Raw genomic sequence first — 27189 nt, forward strand, 5'->3', positions numbered from 1 at the left:
CTTACTGCTAGCCACTTATTTTAAACAATGGAAACTTGGCACTTAGTGATTTTTTTGATATGCATAAATAGTCCTACGCCGTCTCCCTCGTTTTTATCCTCCACGGTTTAAGTAATCCAACCTTGAGCTTACTTATTTCATGACTCGCTCCCACAGATTGACCTTCACTTTATGAAGAAGATCCCCCCGGGTGCCGAGGCCTCCAATGTCCTGGTGGGGGAGCTGGAGTTCCTGGACCGGCCGCTGGTGGCCTTCGTGCGCCTCTCGCCCGCCGTCCTGCTGTATGGCCTGACGGAAGTCCCCATCACCACCCGGTGAGTATGGCACTCTGGTCACCCATCAGCCTGGGGTTCTTTCCTCTCTTCCCCGCATGTTCTGCCAGCTCTGAATAAACACTGACACCTGCAAATTCGCACTTCGCATCACAGCTCCCCAAAGCACCTTTACAGGGCCCACCCCCATAATCTGGCTTTATTTAAACATTATACACATCGTTAAAAGCTCAATCTACTTAACCCATCCTGCTCCGTGTTCGGTTTTGATTGCAGTTAATATACATCGTGTATATGGATGACACGTTACGGGCATTATTGCCTTTATACATCACCGTTTTGTTAAGCATTATGCAGTGGATTGGGGTATGTAAATTACCCATTGTGAGCGACTGAGTGCATGCCATGCGATAGGCTACCTTCCCGCCCAGGGTTACCTGTGCCTTGTCCCATGAATTTCTTTAGAAAGGCTTCAGGTTTAATCGGTCACTAGATAAGTGCTTCTGGCAGATGGATGGATGGGATTAAGCGATGTAGACATGAAGTATTTTTGATTAACTGTACACTAGTTGTGTAACTGGGATGACTTATGGCTACAGGTGAGAGAGAGAGCTAAGCCTTCATTTTATACCACCTGTCAGGTTCTTGTTCATCTTGCTGGGGCCTTTAGGAAAAGGACCACAGTACCATGAGATCGGCAGATCCATCGCCACCCTAATGACGGATGAGGTGAGCACATGTTCATTTCAGAGGTGCCTGTAGGAACTCGGCTGCTACAGTAGCTCCACAACCTCTCGCCGGCTGGATGGAGATGCTATCCCTGTGTTTGTGTGGGTTTCCACCAGGAACTCCCAAAACTCAAAGCCATATGGTTTACGTGATTTTGGTGTGTCTAAACTTCTGGAGATTCACCCATGTTTGATTACATTTCATTTATGATAAAAGCTGATGCTTTCATCCTTAGTTAATATTTTCCTTAGAAAGTTGTGCCGCGCAGTCCCTTGAGCAATTGGGAGCTGAGGGCCTTCTTCAAGAGCCTGATGGTTATATCACTCTGCTGACTCTGAGACTTGAACCAGTGACCTTCAAATGACAGCATGGCATCCTAACTCACTGATCCATGCATCACCTTCCTCAAACCTGTGCTGCTTCAAACCAGGAGCAGTTATGGATGGATGGATGATAGGAACTCTTTGTGAGGTGTGAACTTTTCAGCCGCGTGGCATAGACTCGAGGCGTACGACACAGTCAAATGTACGCCAGAGCGTTAGTGTCACACTCAGATGTTCCTCACATTCGCCTGTACTGGCAGCCGGAGGCATTTCACAGCCCGGCGTAGAATCACACCAAACACTGGAGGTGGTAAAATGAGACGCGCGTGTTCGTGCCTCGATGCCAGTCTGCCCCGCAATGATGAGGGGAGTCACAGACCCGCTAATTAGCCATCAGCCGTTCTGGTGCGTGCCGCCGCCCTAATCTGCTAGCTTGTCTGGGTGTCGTCAGAGCGAGGAATTTCAATACTGAGGGAGGGTGGCTTGTCAGTGTGGGAACCGCCCGGGTCAGGATGGAGACGAGTACCATGTGGTATGGGGGTGGGATGCGGTAGGATGGGACGGGACAGGTGGAATCTGTGGTTTTGTCGGGGGGAGGGGTTCCCTCTAATAGTGATGAGGCAGGAATGAGGTCAGTATGATGCAGAGTGGATGTATGAGAATGAAAAATGAGCTGTGTGGCTTAGTGGGTTAGGACACTGTTCCTGTTATCAGAAGGTTGCCTGCTCAAGTCCCGCGGCCAGCAGAGAGATGTTAGTTTTGGGTCCCTGAATAAGGCCTTTAATCCTAGTTGCTCCAGGGAATGTCTGACTCTGATAATTAATGTAATTCAAAAATAAGTCAAATTGATGAATAGATGGTGGAAAACAACACATGGGGAGAAGAGCTTCAGTGGGCCGATTGAACTTTCATAGTAACAAATCAACTAAATCATCATGTCAAGTAACCCCACAGCATTCCACAGAGCATACATTTATGTCTGGTTGGCTTTTGATGTTCCATTGACTTGTGTGGTCATGTGATTTCGGTTCAATCCAGGTGTTCCATGATGTCGCCTACAAGGCCAAGGACCGCAACGACCTGGTGGCCGGCATTGATGAGTTCCTTGACCAGGTGACGGTTTTGCCGCCAGGCGAGTGGGATCCATCAATAAGGATAGAGCCCCCCAAGAATGTTCCCTCTCAAGTAAGCTTTGTGTCTTCTTAGTACGGATCGCCTGATGGCCTTTTTATCGTCAAGAACGGTTGAGGTGATGACGTAGGATTGACGGCAGGATGCTATCTCTGAAAACAGGAGAAGAGGAAGACTCCCATGGTTCCTAATGGCACAATGGACCTCAGTGAAGCGGAAGACCACGGGGGGCATGGGGGGCCTGAACTACAGCGCACTGGGAGGTAGGAGCTTGGGCCAAGTAGGGCAAGCCTCCTGGAGGGGAATGGTGGTGGGGTCCAGTGAAAGGCACCCCCATGAATGAGTGTGACTTGGACTCTTCCGTTGCCTGAGAAAGGCCCTGGTTGTAGGCCCCCTTTTCCAGAGCATTAAATTACATCTTTTTGCAAATTGGGCAGTCTCCCTGTTCCCTTATTTACACATGGAATTTTAAAAGGTCTTGCACCGTAACTTTGTATAAAACCGCAGATCCTTCTTCTTCGTGTTGGTAATTTAGCCTTTTCCATGCAATGAGTCAATCATAATGTCATTTTCTTATGTTAATTTGAGTATTTAGCATTTGGACCAGATTGTAATGGCTGAGGCATTAACGTTGGAGAGCCAAAGTCAGACTGTTGGACAGACGCCCAGTCTGACGCTGATCCATCTCCCAGGTGACAGGGTTCAGCTCAGCTGAAATATATGTCGGTGTCAGGGCTGTCGTTGCTACAACAACATCCTCCAGACATCCCACAAATGCCTGTGTTCATGTAAGCCTGGGAAATGTGGCCATTGTTCGGGGGTGGAATTTACATCTTACATCTCGTGGATCAAGAGTAGCTTGAGAAGCTTTATTGTATCGTGCTTTCTGAAGAAATCTCACAGGACCGGTACAGTTGGAATAGATACCTAAATGGTACAGATCCAGGAGAAACAGTTTGCATCCATTACATTTATCCAGATAAAGCTTAGTTGTACTGCTATATATTTAATTTAATTATTAATTATTTGGATTAGGGTGACCAGATAATCCATGCCAGGGGCCACTCTTTGAGTTAGGATAGAATTTGCAAACTACCATTTCATTTAAAAGGACCCAGATTTCACTTAAGCACTTCCAAAGTCTTGCTGTGTGCTGATTGGTCAGTCTCTCAGCATCATGCATAAGTCACTAATGTTAATGTGAAACAGCTGGATGAGTCTTTCAGTTAAGGAAACAAAACAGTCAAACCGTGGTCGTCCGCTTCTGTCACAAAAATTTAATTCCTTCAATGGTGAAAAGCCTACCAAGCATTAATGAATGCACTGAGCATTGAGGAAAGTTCAAAAATGTATGTGAAAAATGTATATATATTCTATATAACAGTAAGCACTGTAAACACACATCTTCAATGCCATAAAAGCAGTAAAAGTATCTTACAAACTATTTTGTAAAACCTGAAGTAGCTCAAAGTGTCCAAAGTGCCAGGTCGCCCTAATTTGGACTAATTTGGCTTCAGGGGAACAACAGCACTGAAGCAGTTACACCAGTGTATTGATCTAATTTATTTTTATTATATAGTCACTGGAAAATGCCATGAAATGACACAGTTGAACTGTGTCACCCTGAGTGCCTAATGGGACACAGTAGGTGTAAATGAGCACTTAGGTTTGCTCGATGTTTTTGGTGACTTTCAGGATCTTTGGCGGGCTCGTCCTGGATATCAAGCGCAAGTTGCCACACTACTTGTCGGATTACACGGACGCCATCAGCTTGCAGTGCCTGGCATCGTTTCTGTTCCTGTACTGCGCCTGCATGTCACCCGTCATCACGTTTGGGGGCCTGCTCGGGGAAGCCACAGAAGGCCGAATAGTGAGGACCCGCCCACCCAACTTTGCACTTCGCTATAACCCCCCTCAGATTGATTGATTAAATGATTGATGAAACGGCTATTGATTATTCATCCTGGCTTAGCAGCCATCTTTGTCGGTGATTTCAGTGTGTTCTTACATGCAGTGCATCATTTGTGTCTCTTACAGAGTGCAATTGAATCTCTTTTTGGAGCCTCGATGACTGGTATAGCCTATTCCCTGTTCGCAGGCCAACCCCTCACAATATTAGGAAGTACGGGGCCCGTGTTGGTGTTTGAGAAGATATTATTCAAATTTTGCAAGTAAGTCTTTATCCCTCTATTCCATGCTACCTCTATTTAACGCTACCTCAGTTTTGTGGAGAAAGTGCTTAGAAAGAAATCTGTGTTTCACGTACCTGTGATTAGATATGTTTGGTTTATCCCTGATTGGGATTTAGATTATAGAACTTGCATGGTTTTTGGTACAGGCCACCATGGGGTGAATGAAAGGATGGCTTAGCGTGCTCAGCTGCCAGCTGTGTTTATGAATGTATCACATCATTACGGTGATGAGCTTCTAGGTGCCTCAAGTTTTAGATTTGAAATTAAGTGCCTACAAATGTTATCTGTTTTTTTTTTTTTTTTTTACCTGACACAACCCCCTTTCGGGTGTTTGACCTTCAGGTCATAACATAGTTTCTGTAGATGACGTGTCACTCTCCTGGCCAGTACACAAGCAGAATGTCCTGCATTCTTGCTTTTGTTGCATTTCTTCCAGAGAATATGGGCTGTCCTACCTCTCGCTGAGAACTTGCATAGGGCTGTGGACAGCATTCCTCTGTCTGGTCCTGGTAGCCACCGACGCCAGCTCGCTGGTATGCTACATCACGCGGTTCACCGAGGAGGCGTTTGCCTCCCTGATCTGCATCATCTTCATCTATGAGGCCTTGGAGAAGCTGATCCACCTCGGGGAGACCTACCCGATCAACACGCACAACAATCTGGACAAGCTCACCCAGTACTCGTAAGTTTGCCGTGGTTATGATATCTTCCAAAGTATGGGCTTGATTGTTTTTAGGACATCGTCCATGAGAGGTCAGATATCGGAGGTGATCTTCCTCGCTGCCAGCTGAACTGGGAACATTCCCAGAACTTCAGTCAACCTTATGTAAAGGTCTTATGAAAGTTGGCAGACAACACTCTTCAATTTTACATTATCTGAACATACTCGTAACATAATGTTGACAAATATTTTATAATATAAATACTTTCATACAAGTGAGTATACTGCACTACAAACACACTGCCCAGCCTGTAGAAGTAGAAGAATCTTCTGGGAACATCAGGAACAATGGACATTTTGAATGTTTCCATACCTTAATCATAACGTTTTGGTAAACAATCTTAGAACAAAAAATTATGACCTGGGGCTTTGACTGCAGATCAATTGCCTGGACTGGAATGACATTTCCTTTGCATTTTCTGTTCGGAAGTTTAGGGCTGAGATTACTTACTCCTCAGCGTGTGCATTTCATAAAGTACATAAAGCAGGAAATTATGTCATACTTCAAGAAAGTGAATTTAGTATCCGATACTACAGGTGTATCTGTGTGGAGCCCCCAGATCCCAGTAACGCCACCATGACCTACTGGGAGGAAAACAACATCACAGCCTCGGAGATATACTGGGAGGGTCTGGAAGTCAAGGTATTGTGAATTGAGCATCTTTGAATACAGATCAATCTATTCACTTAAGGCGGGGGTCAGTAAATGCTCACATTTTGCTTTATGCCTTTTAAAGGATTTGCACTGATTGTAGACAGGCTCTGTAAACAAGATATTTCCTAAAGCTTTTACAAATGCGAGGGCTTATATTATGGGAGGGTGGGTGAGGTTGTAGGCTTTTTGACATGCAATGCCGGATGGAGCCAAAATAAGACAGTAGATTAGGGACTGGATTAGAGGATTAGAAATATGAAATCTCCCTAAACACTCAGAAGCACTGTTACATTTGCTATTTTGTGGCCCGGTGTAAGGTTAATAGCATCAGTGCACACTGCAGACATGGCAAAACGGGCCACCAAGTTAACTGGCAGATGTCATGTGGCTTGCGGAAGCTTGCAATCGTCCAAAAATAAAATGACATTCATTTACCTAAGATCTACCTACCTAAGCTTTAGCAATGCTGTTTCACTTTCAAAGCAAAAAGGTCACATCTGTCACTGTATAATTAGAACACTGACTTCCTGGAAATTTCTGATTAAATCCCGCTTAGCTTACATATATTAATTCTCTCAGAATAATTGGAACTGGGTAATATTTAACCGAAAAATGTAAAAGTTGGGATTGTGACTTCAGATATGCAGTCGGAGGTTTTAAGCTATGTATAAGCTATGATGTCGCTCTTGCTCTGTTCGTGCAGGACTGTGTGGAGAAGCACGGGGAGTTTGTGGGGAGCGCCTGTGGTCCACATGGACCCTACGTCCCCGATGTCCTCTTTTGGTCAGTCGTACTCTTTTTCTCCACCGTCGCCATGTCCTTCTTCCTGAAGGATTTCAAAACTAGCCGCTACTTCCCTACCAAGGCAAGTCATCCGGTTTCTTACACAGGCCTGCAGTTAGCAATGCAGTGTGCAGTTAGCAATGCAGTGTGCAGTTAGCATTTGCCTGGGATTTGGAGGCCTTTAGCTTGTAAAGCAGTTACATCCTACGTATTGTTTGAAAGTTCCAATGCAAGTAGTAAAATATCCACCTCAATAAATGGGAATATTCTATCATTTATACAAATAAAAATGAGAAGCCTCCTGTCCGTCAACAAAAATAACTTAAGGGTGTCGGTGCCCTCTGCTGCTAGATTGAATCTGAATTTGTTGCACGTGGTGAGACTGGCCTTGTTAGTTTTCCGTCTTTAGGATGAAAACATGAAAACACACTTATAAAGAAAATGATTACATGTGGGTTCTGACTGGTTCTTACTTAGTTCAACCTCCAACATGCGTTTTTGCATCCAGGTGAGGTCGATCATCAGTGACTTTGCCGTCTTCATCACTATCCTCACCATGGTGCTCGTGGACTATGCCTTAGGAATCCCGTCTCCAAAACTGAAGGTCCCCAACGAGTTCAAGGTTGGTCAAATTCACAATTGTCTTTCACACTCTGACTGAATGTAGAATGGACTCATATGTTGACCTATGCTATTAGTATTATGTTACACAGCACCCGAGCTCATAATTCCAGGACTTTCTTCCACTGTCATTTCACGGTGGGTGACCACCTGATTTTTCACAGCCAACCAGAGATGACCGCGGCTGGCTGATCAATCCCCTGGGCCCCAATCCGTGGTGGACCACTATCGTGACAGTCATTCCTGCTCTGCTTTGCACTATTCTTATCTTCATGGACCAGCAGATCACTGCTGTCATCATTAACAGGAAGGAGCACAAGCTAAAGGTATTGTGCATGAGCCTTGGGTTTAGAGTCAGGTTGTATTTTCTATACTTTTGCTGTTTTCATGCCAATGAAGATAACAGTGCTTAGTGTTATATAGTATATATACTATGGCATATTACTCAAAAAATAAACGGGTGACTGAAAACGTTGGGGTTGCATGCTTAATACACTAATGCTCGATAGACGGACAACTGGCTCCAGGACTTTGTTGGCCAGCACTTTTGGGAACCCCACCTTTTCTTGCTCACAGAAGGGCTGTGGGTACCACCTGGACTTGTTCATGGTGGGCGTGATGCTGGGAGTGTGCTCAGTGATGGGCCTGCCGTGGTTCGTGGCCGCCACCGTGCTCTCCATCTCGCACGTCAACAGCCTGAAGCTGGAGTCTGAGTGCTCGGCCCCCGGGGAGCAGCCCAAGTTCCTAGGCATCCGTGAGCAGAGGTTCACGGGCCTCATGATCTTCCTGCTGATGGGCTGCTCCGTCTTCATGACCTCCGTCCTCAAGGTCAGCATGGGCTGATTTCAAGGGTTTCCACGGTACCTTTCAAAGAGACAGAATAAGCTACAAAACTGGCCATTAGCTATAAATAAGAAAATCACAAATAGGTAGGAGGATGGGCTGGTGTTACGTCGAGGGGTGTAGAGGGGTGTAGGTGGTAGGCATTTAAAATATCAAATAAACATGGGACCATAAACCGATCATTATGGCCATCCCTCACAGGGATGGGCCTTTTTTTTGGGAATTATCCTTCAGAGACAATGATGGCAATTATGCAAGAACATCTGATGGTTCAAATGATCCCTTTTGTGGTTGATGGCTTTTGTGTTGATGTTTTTGCATGATCCTATACTGTTTTTTTTTCTAGTTTATTCCAATGCCTGTGTTGTATGGAGTATTCCTTTACATGGGAGCATCTTCACTTAGGGGGATACAGGTAAGATGTGGTTAGTAATTACGGTGTATCTAACCGGTTCAATAAGCTAAAGACTTGCATTGTGTAGCAGATCCTGTTGGTTATCCATCTTTCCTTTGCTTTTTTAGTTCTTCGATCGCCTGAAGCTGTTCGGCATGCCAGCCAAACACCAACCTGACTTCATCTACCTGCGACATGTTCCCCTGAGAAAAGTCCACCTCTTCACCATCGTCCAGCTCAGCAGCCTGGCGCTCCTCTGGATTATCAAGACCTCAAAGGCTGCCATCGTCTTTCCTATGATGGTGCGGTAATACCTCCCTCTGGCATCACAGCTAAGGCTACTTCGCTGCTGATTCTTGTGCAAGCAAGGTCAGGTGATTCTGACCCGTTGCTTGATAATTATTGTGGTTATCAGTCGATTTTCTTGAAATTGCTTTTGTTTATAGTATGTAATGGTTCTGTATTGTAGAATGGAGGGGGGTGTCTTCAAATCACTACTTATTTCTCTTCATTAGGTCTTGGCTCTGGTGTTTGTACGGAAGCTGCTGGATTTCTTCTTCACGAAAAGAGAGCTGAGCTGGCTCGATGACCTCATGCCAGAGAGCAAGAAGAAGAAGCTGGAAGATGCTGAGCGAGAGGTACTTCTCATTGGTGCAAGATTTTGTCACATGTACTTTAGTTCTTTGTACAGTGGTGCCTGCGGTTCACGAATGCTGTGGTCTATGAACAATTTGGTTTGCAACCAAAAATTTTCGTGGAAAAAAATGCATTGGTTCCTGTATAAAATTTGGCCAATGAACAGATTCTTCAACCAGATTCCTGTTTTTATACTAGTGTAGCACCTGCATGCATGTCCCAGCATGTCCCAGCATGTCCTGCATATCCCAGCATGTCCTGCATATCCCAGCATGTCCTGCATATCCCAGCATGCCCTGCATATCCCAGTATGCCCTGCATGCAATTGTAAGTAGAAGGACTACAACAGGCGCCCAATGAGCATCGAACCCAAATACACAGACGGGAACCAGAAGGTTGTCAGACGCCAAACTGCAAGATGCACACGGTGGAAGATCTACACATGATAAATACACACGAGGATTGAATCGGGTACACACAAGACACGGGCAAACACACGCACGACATTAGGGAAATGCAACCATGACCATTAACACCAATGACAATACGAGGGTTAAGGACTGTTAATAAAGAGCGTGATTTTCCCGGCAAGCAGGTCTTCACTGTCTCTCTCCGCTCCCGCGATGCCTCGGTCCGCCCGGCACCACACTGTATTGTGTTTTTCTTTAAAGATTTTACTATAAAAATCTGAAAATTAATTAACAAAAATTATTATTTGTTAGGCTTGTGAACGAATGAATCAAATTTCAGTGCTTTCTTATGGGGAAAAATTGCCGCGTACAAATTGGTTCACGACCACTTTCCTGGAACAGATTAATTGTCAAAATAGACAATGTGTAGCTATTAGGCTACAAATTTAATGTGCATATACTTTAAGTATGGGAGTTGACTGAAGACTTTCTGTTTGTGTTTCTCTATGCAGGAAGAACAGAGTATTTTAGCAGATGATGAAGGAATCGTTCAAGTGCCATTAGAGGGACATTACAAGTAAGCGCAGAATATATATTTTTGTTTAATGCTAAACAGTTTTTTTTTGTTTATCTTGTCATGTGAGATGAACATTTATTAGAGAATCATTTCTAATTGTTTTTGGGATATTCTACCCAGTCCATTAGATTAATTATGCTATATCTTATTTAATATCTGTAATGTATAATTCCATGCATTTTTAGCATTGCTTACTGTACAGCGACATTTCTTATAAACACCAATAATATCACTCTTTTGAAAACATGTAAGGACGAAATTTGAGATTCAAAGCATGCTGGAGTAAACAGGTGTTAAGTGCCAAAAAAAAATTTGGCATTGATCATATTTTGATATCTTCACTTCATTTCATATCTTGTTCTCAGGGATGACCCTTCAACAGTGAACATTTCTGACGAAATGTCCAAAACCTCTTTTGGAAACGTTTGGAAATCCCTTAACACAGAAAACTCCAGAAAGGACCCAACCTCGAAAAGGTTTTGAATTTGACTTATCTCTGTGCTTGTGGACGTCTAGATTTTAATAAGCTTAATTGCTACAACATTTATTACCGTTTTCTTACGATGCTATAACAGTGTAAATATTTTCAACCACAGAAATTCGACTGTCTGCCCAGAAAAATGCTATGTCAAGATAAAGACCAATCTTATGACACAGTCAGACTTGATTGTCCATTGAAGCTTAAGTGCTTGTAGTCTTACGAACAGAAAGTCACAGACTGAAACACCTGGGTTGCCCAGGAATGCCCGGTATAAAAGATGCCATTTTTCATATTTCATCTTGTAAATGAATGTAGGTACATCTGTGAAATGGCTCCACTAAATATGTAGGATTTGTTACACTAACACAATTCCTATTCTCTTTCATCCAGCAACGTACAGCAATACAGCAATGAATTTAACACATTCTTTATTGATTTCTCATCCCTATTCTGTCATAAGCTCCCTTTTTTAACCTCTTAAAAGCTGATTTCCCAAAGGTAAGTGCTTGTTCCTCTTTCATTATTCTTTTCAAGTATTTGCTGAACGCTGTGTCTGTGTTGCACTTTTGTCAATATTGGTCTCCCTCCGCATGATGAAAAAAGGCTGTACTGGGTTTTTGATTTACTCGGGCAGCGTGGTCCGTCCTTGTGAGGTGTTTCCACCAGATTTCCTATAATTCCTGAGATCAATCACCTTTCTTTATCAGAGATAAACTGCACCATAAATTTGAAGCTGATTTACATGCCCACGCCTTCTCCTTGGTTTAAAATGTTTTGCTTGTTTTTTTTTGTTGGGAGAATATAAATGCAGTGATTGTGGAGGTGTAGGGGGCGTTAGTGCATGTCGAGGGTGTGATTTGAGAAGGGCGCCGGTGACCGCAGTGCATGCACGTAAGGTTGCAGAGACGTTGCCGAATGGGGCCACTGTTTGCATGACACCATCGCCCCCTGCTGGGCTCTGTTTGCATGCTGCCACCCGCTCGAGGCTGCAATGTCAGTGAAAGGCAGTCCCCCCCCCCCCTTGCTATTTGTTGAACAACAATACAGAGAGGTGCTGTAGAGGTTGAGCAGATGAATCAAGCCTTAGCTTTGCTGCCAGAACTGTACGGAGGTTCTGACATTTCACAGATATGGCAACCCCCCCCCCCCCGCACTCCCCCCAAAGAATGCCCCTCAACTGTTTCACTCTTATGGCTCACATTCTGTGGAACATTCCAGAACACAACAGAAAAGTCTGGTGATGCTTCGCCAGAGAGTTGATAAGTGGCTTCATGTGTCCACCAATCAGACACATCGTCATGTGTGATTTTACTTTTTGTTCCTCTCCCCCTTTTGTCATCCCTTCAAAAGCAGCGTGAGGAAACAGGGGAGAGGAATGGACATGGGGAAGTGCTTCGACAGGGAGACGAGCCTGTGACGTTCCTTCTGTAACTGTACTACTGTTGAACGGATAGTGAGTGGTGGAGACCTTTGTGTGTTTTCCTGTGTATTTTCAAACATGTAAAACAGTTTTTTTTCTTTTAAGAAACTAAAAACCCCATCCCTCTATGGGGCAAATAAGCAACAATTAAGATAAGTTTTACTTACTGTGCAACTCAAAGTAATACCAGCAATTTAAGTAAGAGGTGTACATTTGTTCGCTGATTCACAGAGAGAGCACTCTATGGTGAGATGCTGAAGTTAGCTGTCCAGGAAAAAAAAAAGTTTTTAAAACTCCTTTTGTTTTAAAAAAAATTAATATGAATTTTGTATGTTTTGTATTTTTTTTCCAAGACAATAACAAGTTGGTAACCTTTGAGAATACAAATTATCTGTAGGAAACTCACTCAGTGTACATAGGAGCGCAGCCACCGCCAGTGAGCTGTTTAAACATGTAGTCAGGTAACTTTGGTGCATAGCAGTAAAGGCAAAGCTGGACCCGTAACTGCAGACTTGCATTATTAAGTTCCCACTGAGTTGCTTTGCTGAGAATATCTGGCCGTATTAGTAGGTGACGTTGTGAGACAGTGGGCTGCACTATCAACCAAAGCTGGTTATGGTACAACTGAATGAAGTAATGAAGTAATTATACCAGTAAGTGATAGTATAAATATTGAAGTAATTTCAGACATGGGCTATTTAAAGTTAATATATACGAACAATCAAATAACAAAGACAAGCATAAAGAGAGTATGTTTGATATCCAGAAATACCGCCAATGTCTGTGTGTGATCACTGTTTCAGTGTGACTGATTATTTTTTTCTAATCTGAATCGCACTTCACTAGTTACGCTGAAGCTATACAGTATGACATATTAGTAAATGTTCACATAATTTTTCTTTCAAACTACAATGCTTCAGAATGTTACTCGGTGTATTTCCATACAACACTGGCAGTCATTATAAACTAAATCAATGTTTGTTTTATTTGCGTCTGCTACATTCAAGGCTTAGCGAAGAACGAACGTACCCAGAAACCAGAGTAGACCTTAAGGCTTAAAATAAAGTGCAAAAATGACTACATTGCAGTCATGCTACGTATAATCTTAAGCAGTCAGAATGTAACTAGCCTATTTGATATTTTTTAAATACTGAAAAATATATTCATAAGACAATACAATAATTTGCTATGAAAGTGAACACATGTATATAATTTCATGAAAAATTAAGCTTTGTTATTGAAATCATAGAAATAATCAATAAAATTTCAGGATTTCCTGTTTCTAACAGGATACATTCAATAACTTTATATGAAAATTTACTGCAGGATTCAGTGTTATTAGAAACAGACACAACAGTTATTTTATTTGAAAAGATCTATAGTATAATTATAGTAATAATTTGAAAATTCTAGAAGTCCTTTATACATTAAATCAAGTTTTGTGTGGGTCTCACTTTACCAGTTGGGTAAAACTAAAGGGAGTGTTTTCTTTTGATATATAGCAAAGAAAAGAAAGACGACTGATTTCACTTGGTTGTGAACATCTATCTTAACTGCAATTGGGACAAAACACTGAGACCATTATATTTAAAAAGGAAATGACATAAAACACTAAATATAGCGGATGGATCTGATTCAAGGATGACTTTCACATATAATTTTAGATTATTAAAGTTATTTGCATTTCAGAACTTAGTGAATTCTTAGAAACTAGAACGGATTTATTGTTTTCAAATGTTGTAACTTGTAACATACCACAAATGTGTCCGTGTGAAATCAAATAAATAGATTTAAACACTCTTCACTCTCAATCGTGACTCCAGTATGTGGAACTATACTGGACAATATTCACGTCATTTGATGAATATGTATCGGTATGTATAAAATGAAAATTGAAATTGACTTTATTTACCATCAATATGCGTACAGCTGCATCAGCGGCTTCTTTTCACGTATCCCATCATGCTCTCCTTAGAAACACACACATACAGGTGAGAGTTTGGGGTCCAAGAGCAGAGTCAACCAGCACGCAGCACCCTTGAAGATGGGGGCTAAGGGTTTTGTTCATAAGTGCCTGAGGAAGGGGAATAAGGATACGATGCTATTCATTTCAATTCATCAGCTTGGCTGGTAGCTGGACCCAGAAACCTGGGTCTTCTGACAGAACTTCGGTGATGATGAGCAAGCAAAATGCTTGCGGGAGTTTTACTTACACAAAAATGTTCTGAGGGCAGAAGGAAAAAGGATTGGTTCAGAGAGATAACCAATCAGATGCTAGAGGAGATGGTCCAAGCATCTAGAGGAGGCGGAAACAAGACATCTGATTGGTTGGTCTCACCTCCTCTAATTGCTTGGACCCACCCCCTTTATCATCTAATTGGTTATCTCTCTGAACCAGTCATTTTTCCTACTGCCCTTAGAACGTTCTTGTGCAAGTAAAACTCCCACAAGCATTGAAGATGCTTCGTGTTTCTACTTCTGATAGTGAGTAATGAAGCTTCTCATGGATTGAGTTCTCTTACGGTGTCAATCGCCAACCAGTTTAACTGGCTTTGCATTTGCAGAGGGTATGGATGTTCTGGAGTGGGATGTGGTCAAGGAAACGGCCCCCCATACATTTGCTGCATACAATTGATTTTAGATAAAGAAGTACTTTTTCACAACAGGGAGGGAGAGACCAGAAGCTATCTGCTCTGGCAGCTCTTGTGTTGTTTTGTTGGAGCTGAAATGTCTATCTGGGATGTTTCTTCTGCTCGCCAAGCCTGGTGTATCCCGGGGGGCCTGATAAACTCCCTGCACCATCCTCCAGTCCTCATTTCACGTGGATCTGTCTTTGGCGTCCACACAGATGCAAACCTTACAGTTACCTTATCAGTTCCCATTGGAGTAAACTTGCTAATGACTGACGGCATGTGGTAATTCCGCCCCCAACATTGGTTTCCAAGCTGCATTTCCATCAGCAATTCTCACCCAACTGGATGGACTCATCCAGAGCCTCTGAGCAGAGCCTGACGAGGGAAAGTGTGTGGATGAAGCGACCCTTGGTGGCCATGCCCTTCAAACTAACTGGCAAGCCCATGCATACATCACGTAATGTCTCGTACAGCTTGCAGGTATCTTTCATGCCCACCATCAGGCACGACTGAAAGTGGTCGACGGAGGAGATGATCTCCTGTTGAAGGAGATTATGTAACACTTATATCATTTTCAGCACTTGCTAACCTGATGGGTGTTTACAAAAGGTCACAGTGTTTAGGGAGACTGTATATTTTACAATTGTTTTATAGGGCTTTAAGGAAAAACATGCAGACTTCACATACTCATGCCTGTTTTTCTAAGAGCAAGAGATATGGGTGCATGCATCTGTTTTCCAAAACTGATCTATGGGGGTGAGGAGGTGTAAGACACTAACAGACTCTGAACTCACCACAGTTGCATCTTGTGCCGTTCTTATCTATGGTGATGGCCAATGACGTGTGCAGCATCGCCCTCAGTGGACCGGCCACATGCAGCAGAGGCTGCAGATCTGCAGAGCTTCTTCTTCCAACTGGGCGACTAGTGACTTAAAGATCTAAGACAGTAGCAGATTTGTTTAATACAGATATTTTTCTTAAAGAAGATAACAGCATTTAAATGTTTATTTAATCAATTTAGTTTCCTTTTATGTATATAAAAGTAAATAGGTTATTACTCTGGTCTGCCTGTGTTCTTGGACACGTGGAGAAGGCTTTGATCTCCTTGGGCATCATGAAGCTGATCTTTGAAAATCTTTCAGGTGCTTCAAGACCGTGAGTAACACCTCCACCCCTTCATCTATTTGCCCACATACCTAGAATGGCACATAAGAATATTCCAGATATTCTGCAATCTCGTTTTGCTTTGTCTAACACTTAACACTTATTCATAGTAATCCATTTAAGAGAGGTGGAAAGTTCCGGTCCAGAAAATACAAATCCAGACCAAGGTTTTGTGTCAACCAACCCGTTGGCTATAAAGAGTCATAGTCACCGAGTGACACAAAACCTTGGTCTGGATTTGTACTTTCTGGACTGGAACTTTCCACCTCTGTCTGTAATGGATTACTTTTGTGAGTAACTTCCGCAACACTGCGTAGATGTGATGAATTTCAGGAGCTGTGACAGGTAACCTCTTCAGTGTAAAATGCCATGTTTAAAGAATCTGTGGCAAAGGTAGCTTGATGACTGGACAGTATTTATTTATTTATACTATATTATTATTACTATGATTATTCCAAAAACAGTACTGAGCAGGCAGGGAGCGAGCAGTGTTGGAGTAGAGAAATGCACCTCTCCCCTTAGATGAGACACACAGCACAGCTCACAGAAATACGACAGCACCTGTGAGGTTGGGGGCAGGGTAAAGTGCACCCGAACCTGGAGAGGATGTGGCTAGCCGGTGAGGGGAGGGGTACCCTTGGGCTGTCGTAGAGGTTGGCGTGGGTGACAGCGGTCTCCAGCTGGAAGTAGAACTCCATGGCAACATTCAGTGCCAGGCCACAACGTAGAGCACGTGCTCCATGGTCTACGTCCACCTGCGGTATTCACAGTCGCTAACGACGTTAATTTACGTCTATAGCAATCCAGCTCGGCATCCAGAGAGCCGGAGCTGGGAGGAAAGTTAAACGAACCTTAATGACAAACAGATGTTGTGATGTGGACACCCACACACCTAAACAATCTAAACTACCGGTGCAACAAAGGATATTATCATTATTTATCAAGTTAGTAATTAAATTACAAGATTAATTAAAATTAAGATGTTGTACCTCTTTGCGTGCAACAAATTTTCGAAGGGATCGTCTGATTGTGTGACACTGTTTCTAGGGATAAAAGAAGAGATGAAAGATGTGTATTACAACCAGTTTACATTTTATGTATTTTATAGTTATATAGTATAATATTATTATTCTTATGAGACACGGATGGTCACTGTTGGGTTAATCGGGCTGGGGTGCTCCTAGATGTTTTGGGCCCCATGAAAGCATTTCATATTGGGCCCTCAACCCAGACTAATTCATTTCAGGGGCCTTGAAATTGCTCCAACTTAATTCCCGCCCATTTACAGAGCCCATGAATCCAGACTACCCTTGTCAGAAGGCAGTTCCTTCTTGTCAGGCTCCTGTCCGCTGAGCTGCTGGGGGTTTAAGGTGACGGCGCTGCCCGTGGCAGCCCTGTAACGGCAGATGAACTCACTGGAGCTGCAGCTCGGGCAGCGGTGGGCCAATGGGAAAAGACACTGCACTCGCTTCTTGTGGAAGTGGCGCTCCTGCTCCTGCAGCCATGGCCCACTGGCCGTCTCCCTGACCACTGTGCTGCAGAAACGCATCCTGCTGCAATGCCAGACTCGTCTGCCGGTGCCTTTCTGACCTCTGCTGGTACAAAGGCAAGGCAAACATCCATATATCACACACCACTGATGCAGTACCTGGTTACAGGGAGCCTTTCACACAGGACAAGCACTTTAAAGATAACAATTCAGTGAAACATCTTTGGGTGAAACCCATCTGACTGAAATTAAAAGTGCATTAAATTAAACCGCATCGTTACTATGCTTTCTTTATGAGCTTAATCCAAACAAAATTGCAGACCAGTCTTGCTGCTCGCTTGTCACTGTTGCCATCTAGTGGTCAATAGCACCTCGACCGACCCCAGAGCATTACATCTATTGTTACGCAAATAAAATTGAATTGTACTGAACAACATTTTCGTCGATCAGCAAATTATTAAGAAATTCTGTGAATCTGTATAGTTTGTGTTAGACTAATATGTAATATGATACAACACATTTTCCAAGGTTTAGAAGATTCTAAGAAAATGATCAGATTTCTATTTATCTTGCCTATTTACCTATTTACAGTCGAAATTGGTGAGCATTTTCTAAAACACTTTAGAGAAATTTAGCATAAACTTCTGTAAACATTCTACACTAATCCTGGAAAGTGTCAAACCTGCAGAGGAACCTTAGCATTGAAACCCCAAGGTTAACAAAAGCATTTTGTTCTTTAACTAGTCTTCAGCTCGTTCATAGCATGTAAGCCTGTCAAAGCACTCACTACCTGCCTGCTACCTGCCTGATACCTGCCTGCTACCTGCCTGATACCTGCCTGCTACCTGCCTGATACCTGCTCATATCTCTTTGATGTTTCTTCCTCGTCGCCATGTCTGCTAAGCAAAAGCCATGTCAATGCAACTAAGCTGCAGCCCTCACAAAACCCGAACGTCTCGATTGCCAGTCCACACCCTGTCAGGACACAGATGCATTGGACCTGCAGCTCTGCGTCAGTGGGGATGTGGATAAGTCCAAGGATCTGACAGGGTAGCTGGGCAGTCATACTGGGATTCAGTGGGGGGAGCTTCAGGTGTAACGTTCTAGGGTTCTCAATGACCTGATGGGTCAGAAGACCATAAACACAAGCCTTGGAATTTTCTGAAAGGCCTCCATGATAACTGGCCCACAAAGTGTGCCTGGTTCAGGTCCACCACACTTCCTCTGCCTCCTGTTACAATGTAGGAAGCAGAAAAAATTAAATGAACAAATAACAGGCATTAATGCCCACGAAATGCTTACCATACTCCTGCTTGCAGCAGTATATTATGCCATTGTTAAAGAAAATTCATCTATTGCATCAGTCAACTGTTTCTGATTTATAAAGAAAAATAAATAAATCATTGTCACCTTGATACTGACATCTCTAATGTCTCCCATTCACACATAAATAATACACAATTATATGTGACGTATGTGTCAAATATTAACCTGTGCAATGTAAAGTAAGGTTCAAAAGCACATTTCTGAAAATATATTTATTAGGACTGTCAGCCTGAGCACAGCGACCCCTCGATTTCATTAAAGAAACCTGCTAATTTCTTTGACAGCCATAATATATAGAGTTTATAGCTGTGAATCCTATTCCTTCAAATGTATTCTAGAGTTATAAATGGGCTTGTATACCGACAATTAAAAACATCTTTGAAAGGAAATTCATAATTTCCTTGTTTTTGTAGTTTTGTCCATCAGAGAGATTGCGTTTCACAGTGGAAATGGTAAAACCAACACAAATGTTAATGCTTACAGAAATGCTTCTTGTTTCACAGTGGAGTTCTGTAGCTCTGATTCTCTGGACTGAGCACGACAGCAATCTGGGAAGTTGGAAATCCCAAAAAAGGCAATTATTTTACCTTGAGGGAGGTTCCAATCTTGGCGAAGACCAAAATTCAACCAGAAATGACTGACACATCCAGTCTACAATGTTCAAAACCTGGACATGCTGAGATGAGCCAATGTGCCGAGTTCCGCTGATCTCAGCTCTGGGGTTTCTGAGGCGTGAACGTTCCATGTGAAAGTTATTACAGTTTCTAACACCTTGACTAGAATGACAGTCATTGGGTAGACAGGGACTCTCCCTCAGGATGTGGTCCTAGACAGTATGACCCTCTCACAATCAGTACATCCCTTAAATTTCCCCACAGACAGCAACAAAGCCAGAAGTGACTGTATTGCATAGTTTAACCACTCGGCGTCTCTCAGCGCAAGAGAAATGTTTCTGCAAAAAAAAACGTTTCTCATTTTCACCTTGTTTTCTGCTCATTTGTGTGCCAAGGAGGATCATTGTAAGCTGTATGGAATCTCAGCCAGTAACAGGCTTCTTCTGCAGTCTCTTGCTCCCTCGTACATGACAACAGTGTTACAGGACCTGGCCTCCAAGAAGTCCCTCAAAGCGCTGGAGAAGACCCTGTCTCTGCCTGAAGGGAAAAACAACAGGAGTTCAGTGTAAGAGTCATGAGATCATTGATAACGGTTAGTTCATGTTTGAGAGAAACCGGGGTGTGACACCTAAAGGTGGACATTCTTCTTCTTCCTTGATTGACATACATGCTTTGGCAAAAGCCCTAAATAAATGAATAAATCAAAACATCACAAAACAGAGACTAGCACCTGGAAATGTTGTAATGTACGTTTAAGACAGAGGAGGAACAGATGTCCCGAGGGAGGGGGGCGAGGTCTGGGGACATGCTCTGTGACACATTTCTAATTGCTTATTATTATTTAAGGATATGTCATGGCTCTTCATGTTCTCCTGTTGGTTTGTCATTTGTTAAGGCTAAAACAGCAATCTTTGATATTCGCTCTTCTCACCCAGACTGCTGCACCCTGGGAACGCAAATAAATTTTCTGTTCCATCCTCCAGACCCTATATCCCATGGATCTATTCCCGACTTCAACGCCTACAACCCATACAGTGTGTTAGATGTTTTGGAAAGCACTCATCTATCAATTATTTACGTCAGAGTTTGGAATAATGGTAGGTCTCGCAGTCACGTGACTCAATTCTGGGGTATTATCTCATTAAACAAGGTACCAGGTCCATCCAATCACTTCAAGAGGGAGAATCACAACACAAATCACAAAGTGAAACACATTGCTTAATGTACTTATTCAAAGTATTAAATATACGTGAATTTTCTATTTTAGGAGTCAGGACCTGTGTATTCGTGCCTCACAGGGTTTCCTGCCATGTCAGAGAAGGCGGAGCATGTGGTCACACCCACAGACTGTTCTGCAGCATAATCGATCACACAATAATGAAAGCGCACACTCATTGCTGTTACTATAAGGCTATACAACGCGCTACCTTGACTTTTTATTAAAAACAAAATGACAATAGAGAGAAATAAATAGTCTACTGCATATAAACTGAATTAAACACCATAGGAAAAGAAGAAGAGTGGCTGCGGGAAACCAGCATAACCAAAATGACATCCTCGAAAATACACATCCTGTTTTACTCCAGGGTTCCCCTCAGGCTCAAAGCTTGGGCAGACTCCTCTTATCGCTCATCCAGGGGAAACCCGAAAATGGAGAGGAACGTGCGTCCCCACAATGGGACCAGTTTCTAGCAACGATCTGCCACAGAACAACACAGTGGATTCTGCCCATCTGCAGACTGTCACGACCAAAGACAGGGAAGGACTGATGATCCGAACGCAGCAAAGGGTAACCAAAGAGGACTTTATTGCGGAACAGACAAAGCATACAACAGGTAATAAATAAAGCCAGGGGTCAAAATAGAAGGCAGGGAGGATAATTCAGGATGGACTAAGGCTGACCCTAACACAGGTAAGCAATAAAAGGGAACACTAGGATTAACTATAAGCAGGAACCAACACAGAGCACCGACACGAACATCTACAGCACTAACAATGACAAAATTCAAGAACAATACACAGCCAGAAGCCTATATACAGAGGTAATAAATATCAGAAGAGGGACAAGTACAAATGATTTGGAACAACAAGGGAGGAAATGGGATGACCAGCAGAGACCTCTGCTGGCCAAATGGGAACACAACAGGATTAATAGATACAGATAACGACACAGCTCTCAGCGGTTTGGGAAATGGATGGATGGATATATATATATATATATATATATATATATATATATATAAAATTGTTTCTTTAAAAGAGATACATATGGTGCCCCAGGGAATTTAGTCAAACTTCAAAAAAAAAAATTTTATTGTCACTATTGTTTGCTGCTTGCCAACTTGTGCCAGCCTTTTGAAGCTGATATCGACATTTAAACAACAAATATGTTAGCATTTAAACAAAAAATATGCTGAAATTGATTAAACAAGTTAACAAATCTGTTTAATGACCGCCTGATTTCAAGTTAAAATAAATATTTCATTGTCTATAGTACACAAGACTGGCCACCCTGTCCAGTAGGATGGGTTGTAATACAGACAGACAGCTGACTTTTTAAGGAAACGATAAACACGTACTGTACTGGGTACTGAATGTGGTACGAACAATTTCGATATGAAAGAGCCAAATCCCTAAGACTGTGGACTCATTTTAGCTTGTAATGAATTTTCTTGGTATAATAAAATAATGGCCACAGAACCTACGACATGTGGGCAGATTTCCAGCATTATTTTTATTTACCCAGTGGCAATGCTATGTTCAGCGAAGATGCTGCATGGATGAATATCATGCATTATATCTACCCAGTATAATTATATATTATCTGTTATATAATAGGTTAATATATTGACTTAAATGAAATATTACTGGGCCTACATATTATAATTATGCTCCACCAACCCAATACTGCTATTGTGGAAACACGTGTAGCACAGATAGGCCTATGCAGCAATCGACGTGCAAACCAATAACAATCCACTAACTTTCCAAACCACAAGAGAAAACATTTGTAAATTTCTTATCTTCTAACGTGTCAGTTTTGCAATGAAAACTGCGAAGTGTAGGCGGCGATAGCGTGGAGTGAGCAAGCAGCAGTAGCCTATATACTCGGCGCGGCCATTCGAGATTAGGCTTTTAAAATTCACGATTTTAACTTTTAGGAAAACGTTTTGTTAGCAGCAGACAGGTGACACCGTTTGGAAAGACCAAACCAAACGCATGGTCCTCTGAGCATTGCTAAAAATAGTTACTTTAAATAGCATTTATTTGTAGGGGAGTTGCATCGTGGGATTTACCCACAGATGGCTGGAGGCGTCATATGACAGCTGAGAGAGGTACCAGCGTCCCAAGGCGTGCTTCTTGGCTGCAGCTTTCAGTTTGCAGTCTCCTCCGGTAAGATCAGAGACATGCAGCCTCACAACTAATCCCCGATTACGGTTATTAATTGTTGAATTGACTGTAGCGTTTCGTAGTTTAACACCCCACGGAAACGTTGAGTATAAGGTATTGAGACTGGCCATATTAACACAGATCGATACATAATTACGGCAAGAAAACGCTCGTTAGATCTCAGTATATTCCATATCGGAGTTACTCTCTTTACACTGTTTCTCCCTGTAAGGAAGATACATTGACAAGTTTTACTGATAAATATTAAGCATTGTATTTTTACGTCGGGTTGTATATATTTACGAATAAAGAAGCGACGATGAATATATATGTCATGAAAAAAAAAGTTTATTTTGCAGAGCAATACAACAATAAAGCATGTTCTTTGTTTTGATATGTTCTAAAACGTACAAGTTTTTAATGGCAGTCGCCAGCGAGCCCAGCGAAATAACCTGAGTTTTTAGTGGTGTTCGTTTTTCTTCAGTAGTTACATAGACATACAAAATAATCTCTCATAGAAAAATGTTTGTTAATGGGATCTTTGGAAGATACATTATTCATAAAATAAAACTAAAACATTACATAAAAGTTTTCAGGAATTGTACCGTCGCCGTGTCGTTTCGTTGCATGGCTAAGCAATATGGCTTTAAGTATTTTGTAGGATGCAGATTTTTAAGGCTTTTCAGGTAAAATACAGTACCTAGGTTCTCTTAAACAGGGAATAGTGCATCTTCATTCACTTATACCCATTTTTGGGGGCACTGAAAAACAAATGAATATACAGTTATTGATTCATAAAATATATCGTTTACATTGTAACAACATGTTTACTTACACTTATTTACAAATAAATGCAATATATTTACGTTATAAATTTGCATAGTACATTCTATTCCAGGTTTTACACTCAGTATCTTTGAGGTATGTATTGTAATGTGGTTTTAGATGAACACACGGTTACCTTGCATCTGAAGGCTTAGAATTCATGACCCATAGTATGTATTCCTTAGCAGCAATGCTGTCTAGAACCTTGTGTAGATCACTGGTGAAGCTCCCATCTACGTGTCTTCTCTGCATTGCATCAACCTGGCTCCATTCCTCTGCAAGACTGAGTATTGACGAGATATTTGGCTTTAGAATGGGGCATGTGCTCTGGGGTCGTCCTCCGAGTCCTGACAGTTACACTAGTGCCCAAAATTGTGGAAACACTTAGCATTTTTGGCAATACGCTTTGCCACAGGAATAATGCTTGCAATCAAAGAATGGTTCAAATATCATACAGTGGACAATTAAATAAGTAAACGGAGCAAAAGTTCAGCAATTTCTAAAAACTGGAAGTGTTTCCACAATTTTGGCTACTAGTGTAGGTGGTAAAACATTTATTTTATTTAAGTAATAGGTGTTGGATCAAACACAGTGTTGGCTTGATGTGTGCTTGTGCAGACCAGGTGTAATACAGGTTTTATATACCAAATTGTGAGAATGTTAACCATTGGTACAGCTGGACCACAAACTTGACTACCATGAATATAAAAAAGTCAGAGCTTAAAGTCACGATATTTATTTGAATGACCGGTGAAATAACAGTACAGGTCATAAAAAGGGAATACCGTACAGGATAATTATGCAAGAGCTAATTTTATATTTTATCTAGACAGGAAGGAAGAAGCTGGTCACTCGTTTAGAAGCAAACGGCCCTACTGTCTTCTGCCTTGTCCTGATTTCAGCCATGAGACAAATTCTTTAGCAGCCAGGTCCTGCAGGTACGAGCTGAAATCGCTGGTGTAGGTGCCATCAGTGTGACGTCTCGCAGGACCACTAGGGAAGAATAGAGTATCTGAGGTTATAGCTACCAGGGACACTTCTGTAATTTGATAATGTCATGCCTAATACAGCATACATGACAGGGGTCTTTGTGTTAAAGTTTTGTCTGTTTATTAAGTGATAGTTAAATACTGTAAATTGTTATTATAAAAGCTTGTCACAGTATTATGACTCTAGAACATCTGCTGAGTAGCTTTCATCTGAGCCATTCTGTTCTAACCAAATATTTCAGGTATAGGATCTACAATGTAAAAATACAATGGGGAGTGTGGGTTTGTATTATATACATTGCTCAGTGATTTTTATTTTTTCTCTATCAACTTGAATGTCTCTTTCATAATGAAAATTTACCCTTGGATCATTTTAAACAATTTGAAAAGGTGGAGTCTTCCTGTTTTCTTTATTGCCAACAGTCTAAAGAAGATTCACCTGCTCTTCTCATATGATACGTGCTGAAAGTCACACCTGATAATTATTTGGGAGAAGCCAGTTTAAGTAAGAAGTACAGTTCAGTTTACAAGGGTGGCTTCGGGAAAGTTCCAAAGGCAGAGTGTCTCAGATTGTTCTAAATGTCTAAGTCTCAATTGACTCAGTTATTTCAGAGCAGACCTATGAGAATGATGAATTACCACGAAAATCCAGATTCTAACAATACACAGTGACCTTGTTTTTCTTAAATTCCCCATATATTAGATTTTTTATTTTACATTTATAACTTTGTTTTATTTATTGATATTTATAATTTACCCAAAATCAATCAACCCCACAAATCAAAACAAAATATTTTGTTAACCCGTATGAACATAAGACGCCTTGGTGAAAGACTCACCCATTCGCTTTGGAGTTCATCAACCACTGAACGAAGTCTTGCGCCCGTTTCGTCTCCAGATATTTACTGTAATCGTTAGTGAATGTACCTTGCGAGTGTCTCTTCGCAGCTGTAAGTTCCTTTCCTTCGCTTAACATTGTGTCCTCTGTCAGATAGCTGCAGCATTTTATTTAATGAATTAAGTTTCACAACTAAATAATCATTTGACATATGTATATAAATATATAAATCAGTAAGAACATGTAAAATGTGTTCTTGTATTTATATACTGAATATACTAATACTTTAATTTGTTAAATAAGGTTCTTAACTAAAGAATCACTTTAAATATGTATCATTCACATTAAATATATATCAGTATCAAAAAAGAACGATAAAATCTTTTTGTAAGATAAAATCTTATTTCATTTTACATATATTTTATAAGAAAATCCAAGATATGTTTGCTGTATTAAAATGGTAATATACAAATTAACATTTTATTTAGTGAAGCTTCATGTATGTAATGTTTAAGGGAAGTTCCATATATGCATGCAGTGTTTAACAACATGTGAAACGTGTGATGTATACATATAAGAATATGCTAAGGACACAGTGAAAAGCACATAAATGTTGCCATATGTGGCCTTTGACGTGTGTCCGAGGCCGGCGAAGGAGTGCAGGTCACCTGGGGCTGTCGTCTGTGTCCTGCAGGGGAAGCTGCCAGCTGCTCTGGACGGTGAAGAGGAGCAGCAGCCCGGCCACTGTGCGCACGCCAACCATCTTGCTTCCCGGCGAAATTCAGCTGCCGCAGAGGAACACGAACTGTCACATGTGGAACATGCAACCTGGGGGTGGGGGGCACCGGGGCGCCTGCCCGAGTAACTTTTGGAGCATCATTAAGAATGCGGCAATGATCAGCTGTGAAAAAATTACCTACAAATAACTTGTTGTAAACTGATTAAATTTAATTGCTAAAATCTTGAATTATACATGTTTTTTTCTTTTTTTAACAGATTAGTTTTGTTGTTTTTCAAAAGCAAACAGGGCAAGTGGGCAATAATTTATGCCCTCCCCTCCCCAAAGAGGTGCGATAATAAGTACTCTCCACACGTGCTACATTACCGCCTCAGATTCCCCGGTTCAAGTGGCTTGGTTGAGACTTTTCCAGAGGCTCACCTGTGTCCCTGTCAGAGAAGAAGCGCGAGACCACTACCGTGTGGAGTCCTCTGTTGGCTACTCTTGTCTGGCTCCCCAGAGCAGATTCCTAGTGTCCTTGTGGAGCGCCCATCCTTATATAGTGCATTCCCATGACAGTCTACCCAAGTGGTACGCCCCTCGCAAGTCATTTAGCCCACTCGTTACTCTCAATCCATTAGACAAGGCTCTCTTGCGCACAGTGGATGATTTTAGTGCACCCTTGTTTAGACTGGTCATCGCCATGCCCACAGGTGATAAGAGCTGGTACTTACGTGTAGAAATCAAACAGGACGGCATCCTGTTAAAAAGCAAAGAAAAAGCCTTATTTCCGAAATATGTCTGGTTGTCGCAGCCGATTGAGAAGCTGATTGACTAATTGTAGGTTTTATGTGGGAAAACATCACTGGGTTCCACCCCCCCCCCCCCCACATCAATCAGGCTCTGGTGTCAACTTGTAAATTTGCTCAGTGCAACAAAATTGTACGATGAATGCCGTGTAAAAGCTATTCTTTCTTTTTGTTTCACATTCTTCAGGGGATTTTAAATGTATTAA

General features: G+C 41.9%; 2 protein-coding genes and 1 long non-coding RNA gene across 8 annotated transcripts in view; 2 read left to right on the top strand and 1 right to left on the bottom strand.

The window, feature by feature from the left end:
• LOC125747039 (sodium-driven chloride bicarbonate exchanger-like) overlaps positions 1-13988 on the top strand; it is a 40816-nt gene extending 26828 nt beyond the window's left edge. For 4 of the 6 annotated variants that reach the window (XM_049021721.1, XM_049021731.1, XM_049021739.1 and 1 more), the window contains 18 exons: positions 157-314; positions 914-1001; positions 2363-2509; positions 2618-2718; positions 4151-4325; positions 4493-4626; positions 5084-5329; positions 5906-6011; positions 6727-6888; positions 7315-7428; positions 7592-7753; positions 8004-8255; positions 8617-8685; positions 8793-8966; positions 9180-9302; positions 10223-10287; positions 10653-10763; positions 12119-13988. In XM_049021721.1, the coding sequence (XP_048877678.1) occupies positions 157-314; positions 914-1001; positions 2363-2509; positions 2618-2718; positions 4151-4325; positions 4493-4626; positions 5084-5329; positions 5906-6011; positions 6727-6888; positions 7315-7428; positions 7592-7753; positions 8004-8255; positions 8617-8685; positions 8793-8966; positions 9180-9302; positions 10223-10287; positions 10653-10763; positions 12119-12185 (2454 nt within the window). In that variant the 3' untranslated portion in view covers positions 12186-13988. Of the gene's footprint in view, positions 1-156; positions 315-913; positions 1002-2362; positions 2510-2617; positions 2719-4150; positions 4326-4492; positions 4627-5083; positions 5330-5905; positions 6012-6726; positions 6889-7314; positions 7429-7591; positions 7754-8003; positions 8256-8616; positions 8686-8792; positions 8967-9179; positions 9303-10222; positions 10288-10652; positions 10764-11228; positions 11267-12118 lie in introns of all 6 variants that reach the window. The other 2 variants (XM_049021759.1, XM_049021768.1) reach the window with 2 other exon arrangements.
• Positions 13989-22342: 8354 nt separating this feature from the next.
• Positions 22343-27125, top strand: LOC125744638 (uncharacterized). The gene is made up of 3 exons (XR_007398466.1): positions 22343-22807; positions 24459-24567; positions 26151-27125. It is a non-coding gene; the product is annotated as an uncharacterized LOC125744638 (long non-coding RNA).
• Positions 23431-26697, bottom strand: gcgb (glucagon b). The gene is made up of 6 exons (XM_049016662.1): positions 26616-26697; positions 26125-26241; positions 25458-25613; positions 24506-24622; positions 23766-23912; positions 23431-23565 (listed from the first exon to the last, which is right to left on the bottom strand). Exons 2-6 carry the CDS (start codon positions 26217-26219, stop codon positions 23541-23543), a joined length of 540 nt encoding a protein of 179 aa, XP_048872619.1. The 5' UTR covers positions 26220-26241; positions 26616-26697; the 3' UTR covers positions 23431-23540.
• Positions 27126-27189: the final 64 nt, after the last annotated feature.

This window comes from Brienomyrus brachyistius, chromosome 1, assembly GCF_023856365.1.
Source record: "Brienomyrus brachyistius isolate T26 chromosome 1, BBRACH_0.4, whole genome shotgun sequence".
NCBI lineage: Eukaryota > Metazoa > Chordata > Actinopteri > Osteoglossiformes > Mormyridae > Brienomyrus > Brienomyrus brachyistius.

Bases quoted from the DNA above. Each gene is read 5' to 3' on its own strand.
- gcgb (XM_049016662.1), bottom strand. From the start codon at position 26,219: ATGGTTGGCGTGCGCACAGTGGCCGGGCTGCTGCTCCTCTTCACCGTC. The intron at 23,913-24,505 runs GTAGGGCCGTTT...GTCAATACTCAG, and splicing joins TCAGGACAAGGCAGAAGACA to TCTTGCAGAGGAATGGAGCC. The intron at 23,566-23,765 runs GTAACCGTGTGT...TTTGTTTTTCAG, and splicing joins TCTAAGCCTTCAGATGCAAG to TGCCCCCAAAAATGGGTATA.